Below are 7,900 nucleotides of genomic sequence, written 5' to 3' on the forward strand. Positions count from 1 at the left end.
GGTCATGTGGAACCTCTCCCTTTGATTGGCTAGCTTTCTTTCACCTTGTTGCTATGCAACAGCAAAGGCCTTTTCTATCCATTGAAGAGAAAGCCCTTTCCTTTGCCTGTGACAGGACTGGTTGTCTCTCTCTTCCTTGCCAAGAGACAGAATGAATCTTCCTCTTGGTACTGGAGGAGCAGATTATTTCCCCGCTCCTGTCACCAAAGAGTTTTTTAAATGCCTCTGCATAGCAAGGCAAAGACTTTTTAATGTCTTCTGTATCCTTAGATGCACAAGCACCCAACTGCACCCAGAATAGGTGTCCTTTGTGTTTGCTATTGAAAACAAACAAGACATTATAAATAATCCTGCAATTTTAGAAGTTGACAGATCTTGGTCCATGGACTGCTTCTATCTGGTCCACAATTGAAGCCAATTAAACTCAGCAATTAAAGTTTGGCTTGGTGAGTCCATCTCTAGGCCTGGGATAGGGCACCTGTGGCCTCCAGGTATTGCTGGACTCCATCTCCCATCATTCCTGACCATTAGCCATGTTGGCTGCTGAGAGTGGAGTCCAACTACTTGTGGAAGGCCTCAGATTTTCCATTACTCCAGAGGCCCCAAAGACCCTTGCTCATGAGGATGTTCCACAGGGAAATGGTGACATTTAAGTGTCAGACACACAAGGTCCCTAACTATGCAGCGTTTTGTGGCACATGGGCTAATGAGCATTTACAAATGGCTCCCTCCACATGGAGTGGTACCATGGACAGGAATTGCAAGACAATGAAACCTGCATTTAAGCCTATACTACACCACAGGGCTGGTGTGGGGCAAAAATGCTACTTTTGAGAATGAGGAGGATGAAAACCTCCATCTGGAAAATGTGTGTCTCCTCCTCCCCTGAAGCAAGAGGGGAAACTCTGGTAGGCGACAGTCTGAGAGGTATATGAGAAGGCGGCAGTACAGGCTGAACTCTGCGCAGACTGGCTCCAGTCTCACACAGTCTGAAAAGCCAAGGGTTTGATGGAATATTAAGATCGGGTCAGTGCCAACTTCAGTCTGTGTTGTTGACAGCCATGCGACGGGTTCAGCTTCTGGCAGCCCAGCTGAAGGTCAGGAGAAGCAGGTGAAAAGGAAAGGCTGCCACAGTGTGTGGACAGGTTAACCTTTGGAGCCACCCACTGTCGCGAAGCAAAGTTTGTGTTGCCAGTTCCTACACATCAGACCAATCGGCTTCCCTTGCCCCAGTCCCCAAACTGATCATGCAAGTGTTGCTCTTTGATGCCGTTAAATAATTCCTTTCTTCTTTTTCTTTTCCTACAGGGCTCAGCTCCAATCCTGGTAGTCATGGTGATCTTGTTAAACATTGGAGTCGCCATTTTGTTTATTAACTTTTTCATCTAACTCGAGACTGTCTTGTTTGCAAAAATTAACAGATTAATAATAATAAAAAGATGTACGAATGGGGGATGATGAAGCGAATGACAAAAACAAAAAACCATGGGAAAGATGGCATCTTTTTGAACTGTCCTGCGACAACTTCCAAGTCTTTTCACAGATGAACAACAAGATTGAGTATCACTCACAGTTTGCCTTTTTTTCCTGGGTAATGTTTTTTGGATTTTAGCCAAAATTCTTTGCTTGTATAACACGTATGCTGTGTGGCATGGCAGAATGGTACCAGCACTCCACTCCTCCCCAGCGCTAGGCAGGATGGGGGCTCCTCAGTGTAATTACTCAGCAAATCTTCATGGATGGTGGGAAAGGCGTTCATGTCAGCTGCATGACTCTGGGAGGGAGGGTCCTCTCGCTGCTGGATCATAGGGGAAATCCAGAGCTGTGCCCTGGGATAGCCGCGTTGTGTGAAATGGCTGGCCCAGGTCAGCATGGTTATCAAATTATGTGCTCATCACTCAATAAAAGTCTAAACTCTGGGATCTGCACATATTGGGAAGTTGAGAGGAAACACCTAAGTAGTTTTTGCCACTTAGCAAAAAGTTATTAACCAATCTTTTTTCCACTTTGTTCAGAAAAGGGAAATCTGAACTGAATGATGCCTGCTTAAGACAGGAACAAATTCCACCCTAATAAAAGTATTTAATATGTTAAAAAGGAATGGGTCTTAAGCTCTAGAGGCCCCTAAATTCCAAAACGCTCCTCTGAGGATCCCACCCAAAATCATTATTAAGAACTTAAGAAGTCACAATACCAAATTTATAAAAGTTGCACATAGACACATGGAACTGAAAAGATGTCTTGGCTCAGGTAAAATCCTGTACCTATAATTTAGGAAAATTACCAGTCTCACCCAGTGCTTCAGAAACTTCTCAGTCACAAACGTCGTTTCTGGCATGTGTTAAAACTTGACCCAGAAAGATTTTTAAGATGACCAAAGTTCTCCTAGGGTTTGGTTTTTTTGCCCAGCTATCCGCTGGAACCCCAGTCTTCATTGGGTCCAGCCTGCTAGAGGCCACTCTCCTGCTGTGCTGGAATGCAGTGGTGTTAAAGGAGAAACTCTCTTGCTTTCCGTCTTCCATCATGAATCGCAGCCGCACCTGGCTGTTGGCCTCAACTGTTCCCACAAGGTGCGCTTGTCAGGAGGTTTGCTTGAGGACCCTTCCCTGGCAGGTGTGCAGATGTGGCCGAGGGAGAGCAGCTCCTCCCTGCTGCTGGCGAGGAATGGGGTGTGCTGGGGGGTTCCTGTTCCATCTTGCCATGGGCCATTTCCAGATGTCATGCTTGGCCTCTGAGCATGTAATATTTTTGCACTTTGTCCGCAGGATGTATATTCCGGCTTCCGACATATCCCTGTACAAAAAACAAAAACAAAAAAAACATCATTGACAACAGCAGCCTCCGAGTACGTAAATGCTCTTTTTATATTTTGTTTGTTTGTTTTTTCCTCCTCTATGTATCACTTAATTTTGGTATGGTTCAAAACATCTTTGTAAGATGCCTGCCTTGTTCTTCTTTCTTCACTTCCTTGTTTGGTTTGGTTTCTTTTTTCGTTCTCCTTCCCCTGGTAACTCACTGAAAATATGCATTGTTCATTAAAGATGCAGTACCCCTGATCAGGCCACCATCATCCCAAAGAGAGCCTAGTGTTGGCTCAGCCCTGCCTCATGTGGAAGAAAACAGCCCCGGGCTGGTGAGGAGGGAAGGCAACCTGGAAAACAACCCTTTCTTCCTACCAATCAACCTGGACCCGCTGATCCGTTTGACCAGGTTTCACACGTGATGACTTGACTGCCCCTCTCGTCCACTTTGTAGTGATTGGAACCCATTTCTACACTTGGTGACCTTTAGCTTGAATGCAGGTTTAAGGTGAATCCTGCTTATTTCTGTACCTGGTGCAAAACCTACAAGCTACATGGCGCCATTTCCCTTCCATGTGAGGAGATGTACGGAAACCATAAGTACCTGCACAGAAGCCTGCCTACCTGGGAGAGGGTAGGGTGGACATGACAATGCCCCACATGCCAGTGGGGCACCTTTTCTCCGGGGTTCCACCTTCTGCTTCCAGCTGCAGGGCAGAAGACAACCTAGGACCACTCCTTGGGCCCCCACTGTGGCTCAAAGGGCAGGGTTGGCAACTTAGGGGGTGAAGGGGCAGGTGATTGAGGGACACATTTGGCTGGGGACAGCGCTCCAGTCATCTGGATCCCTCAGCTTCCCATTTCTTCCATTTTAGCAGTCCCTCTGCAACCTTTTGAGCAGGCCTCTTTCCTACACTGTTGGATTGCTACATTTTTAACTGGAAACAAAGATGAAAGATTAGAGCTTCCCCTGCCCACCCAACACAATTCACCTCCTCCATGTCCATTAGCCATTACTGGCCAACTTTTGAAGCTGGATGATACAAGTGGAGGGGATAGCAGCTCCTCCGTTGCTTCTTCAGACGGTTTCACTTACTCTGCTCCCCAAAAATAAAAATAAAAGTTTATGTGCCTATGGTTTCACTCCCACCCTTGTAATCTGAACCACATAAGGGTTGAACGCAGGCAGCCATTTGTGCTTTGGCATTCAAGAAAGAAAAGGAACTAAGCTCTAAAGAACTTTTTCTATGTTTTAAGAGCCCCAGCCTGGCCCTTTTGGCTCCCTTTCTCCAGGAGAGCTAAAGCACAAGCCCGGATTCCATAAAGGCTTATCCAAACTTCCTATTGTCCCTCTGCTTTCTCCCAGGGAAAACCGCTCTTTAGCACTCAGTCAGAGCACACAGTAATTCAGTAATTGACGTTTGCTCCAATTTAGCACTAAGGAGTGTGTTTAAAACCACTTGGACCCGAACTTTCTAGGCACAGGACAAGTGGAAGTGTGGACGAGCCCTAAGCCACACCATGGCTTGATGCTGGGCAGAAAATTATGGCCCTCTCCTTTTTGGGAGCCTACATGTTTGCACCCAGACATGGTTTGGCTTAGCATTACAAGCGGAGTTATTAATGTCAGGCAGTTTTGCAGACTAAAGCCCACTTTGTCACAAGCATGTAGTTGGCAGGTGCATAGAAAGTCACAAACACACATGTGTGTGTATACTGGCAAACATTTGGACCACACTCCCCCCCCCCCTTTGATAACTGAAGCCAACACTTCATAGAGCAGATAAAGGAGATTCAAAGGCTCATGCTACCATGAAATGGTTAGGCTTTAAGGTGCCACAGGACTGTTTGGTGTTCCAGGGCAGCCTTTGGCAAACTGGTGCCCTTCAGATGTTGTTGGGCAGCAACTCCCATCAGCCACAGCCAGCATGGCCAATGGAGCGGGATGATGGGCATTGTAGTCCAACAGCATCAGGTTGTTGAAGGCTGTTCTAGGGTTTGGGTCAATGCCTCATTGGTGCCTCATTATTCTTCCAACCTGAGGAATATGTGAGTTGGCCCAGTTCTAGCTTGGGGAAACAAAATAGGACATTGTATCTAGTAGTTAATTACACCTAGGAAGCCACACACCATGTCTTTAAACTCCTGAACTGTTTCACACATGCGGTGTTAACTCCTGGTGACAGGCTCTGGTGTCTGCCTCCTGCAGTCACCTCTGCTTTCCAAGAGCGCCTGTTCACACATGCACTTTCTGACCATCAAGTGATGTTTGTGGAAGGATGGAGCAGCTGTTCAAACTGCCATTATTCTGCGAGGAGGGGGGACCACCCTAAATGTCTTCAAGAGGAGATGACAGGGGTGTGATTATCCAGATATTTCCTTTGCATGTCGACGGGGGACTAATACAGCTTAAGAGGCAGAGGGGCTGGAAGATTTCAAAAGACTCCTTCGAAGGTGGTTCCTGAGCAACATGATCAAAAATAACAAGTGTTTGATTCTTCACAGTGGGTTGAGCCATTTATCATCGCCTCTGCCCTGCTCTGTCTCAGGCAGCCAAAAATAGTCCTACAACATTCATCCAGAGATGCAAGCACGTAATTGGCTTCTCATGCCCAAACTGTGCATTCTTTGTTCTCCCATCTTGAATAACACAATCCCCACCACTACCACTATAGATGCCCTGAATCTGCACAATTCCTTCCCGTTTTCCATTTCAGATTCACACGTAGATGTATGTAGGGTACACCTGTAGTGTGCACAGAAAGGCTAGTGATCCAGTTGGTTTCCAAAAGGCCAGTCCTGCAGCTTTTGAGAGCTAACCCCAATGAAACACCTATTTCTACTAGCATTTCATATAGAATCATAGAACTGTTGAGTTGGAAGGGACCCAAGGGGACATCTAGTCCAACCCCCTGCAATGCAGGAATCTCAACTAAAACATCCAGGAAAGATGACCAACCTCTGCTTATAAACTTCCAAGGGGAGTTCATACCTCCTGGGTCCATTCCACTGTCAGGCAGCTCTTCCTGATGTTTAATCAGAATCTCCTTTCTTGTCATTTGAATCCATTGGTTTGGGTTCTATCCTCCAGAGCAGGAGAAAACAAGCTTGCTCCATCTTCCAGGTGACAGCTCTTAAGATGTTTGAAGATGGCTATCCTATCTCCTCTCGGTCTCCTCTTTTGCAGGCTAAACATACTTGGTTCCCTCAACCATTCCTCATAAGGCTTGGTTTCCAGACCTTGATCATTTTGGTTGCCCTCCTCGCACACATTCCAGCTTGTCAACATCCTTCTTAAATTGTGGTGTACATAATGGATTGTAACTTACACACACCTGTGAGGCTAATGTCACATCCTCACCATACAGTTAAAGCACAAGGCTTCCCCCTAAAGAATCCTGGGAACTGTTGTCTGGATGTGACCTACGAGGGTGGAACACCAACCCTGCAAGCAGGACCCCAGCTTCAATCCCTGTCCTTATAAGATATCATGAGCCATGTCTGAAGGGTACAGGCCAGTGTTGTGAACAGCCAGAGGTGCCAAAGAGGGCAGAGCAACAGAAAGGAGGTAGGGCCTAGAGAAAGACTGAAAGGCCAGATAGGGAGCCCAGCAGGGCCACATGCAGCTCCTGGCCCAAGGCTCCTTTACCCAAAGTTAAAAGGCTCTCAAGGCAGCAGGACTGGGGGAGGGTGGGAATAAAAGCTCCCCCCAAAGACCTCCTGGAGCATCAATATGGAGGAAGCATTGCTATGCGAGGTGGACTTCAGGGGAAAAGCTGTAGCTCAGTGGCAGAGCATCTGCTTTGCATACAGGTTGTCCCAGGACCCACCCCAATAGCATCTCCAGGTTGGGCTCCCTGTCTGAAACCCTGCAGGGGTCAGGGCCCCACCAATGCCCCACCAGATTTTCAACATCTACATGCAGCCACTGGGAGAGATCATCAGGCGGTTTGGGCTGGGTGTTCTTCAGTATGCGGATGATACCCAGCTCTACCTCTCTTTCAAATCAGAACCAGTGAAGGCGGTGAAGGTCCTGTGTGAGTGTCTGGAGGCGGTTGGATGGTGGATGGCGGCTAACAGATTGAGGGTGAATCCTGACAAGACAGAAGTACTGTTTTTGGGGGACAGGAGACAGGCAGGTGGAGGACTCCCTGGTCCTGAATGGGGTAACTGTGCCCCTGAAGGACCAGGTGCGCATCCTGGGAGTCATTTTGGACTCACAGCTGTCCATGGAGGCGCAGGTCAAATCTTTGTCCAGGGCAGCTGGGTATCACCAGCTCCATCCTGTACGCAGGCTGAGACCCTATCTGCCTGCGGACTGCCTCGCCAAAGTGGTGCATGCTCTGGTTATCTCCCACTTTGACTACTGCAATGCGCTCTACATGGGGCGACCTTGGAAGGTGACCCGGAAACTACAACTAATCCAGAACGCGGCAGCCAGACTGGTGACTGGGAGAGGCCACCGAGACCACATAACACCAGTCTTGAAAGACCTACATTGGCTCCCAGTACGTCTCCGAGCACAATTCAAAGTGTTGGAGCTGACATTTAAAGCCCGAAACAGCCTGGGCCCAGTATACCTGAAGGAGTGTCTCCACCCCCATCGTTCTGCCCGGACACTGAGGTCCAGCGCCGAGGGCCTTCTGGCGGTTCCCTCACTGCGAGAAGCTAAGTTACGGGGAGCCAGGCAGAGGGCCTTCTCAGTAGTGGCGCCCTCCCTGTGGAACACCCTCCCACCAGATGTCAAAGAGAACAACAACTATCAGACTTTTAGAAGAAATCTGAAGGCAGCCTTGTTTAGGGAAGCTTTTAATGTTTGATGTACTACAGTATTTTAATTTTTTTTGGAAGCCGCCCAGAGTGGCTGGGGAAGCCCAGCCAGATGGGTGGGGTATAAATAATAATAAATTATTATTATTATTATTATTATTATTATTATTATCCATGTCCCCCCCCCCAAAAAAAGCAGTGAAATCCTTCCTCATTCTTTTTTGAGCACAGAGCACTTTTCTTGAATTTCTTTTAAGGGACTGCAGAAAAGCAACGTTGTGCAGAGCATTAAACCATTAGCTGCTGGAGATAATGTTCCCCTCCTGCAG

At 47.6% G+C, this 7,900-nt stretch overlaps 1 protein-coding gene across 1 annotated transcript in view; it reads left to right on the forward strand.

The window, feature by feature from the left end:
- JPH3 (junctophilin 3) overlaps positions 1-2,940 on the forward strand; it is an 84,079-nt gene extending 81,139 nt beyond the window's left edge. The window contains exon 5 of the mRNA XM_081017786.1: positions 1,309-2,940. Coding sequence (XP_080873912.1) covers positions 1,309-1,389 — 81 coding nt within the window. The 3' untranslated portion in view covers positions 1,390-2,940. The remainder of the gene's footprint in view (positions 1-1,308) is intronic.
- The last annotated feature ends 4,960 nt before the right edge of the window (positions 2,941-7,900 follow it).

Source organism: Podarcis pityusensis (assembly GCF_964106645.2).
Source record: "Podarcis pityusensis genome assembly, chromosome: 8".
NCBI lineage: Eukaryota > Metazoa > Chordata > Lepidosauria > Squamata > Lacertidae > Podarcis > Podarcis pityusensis.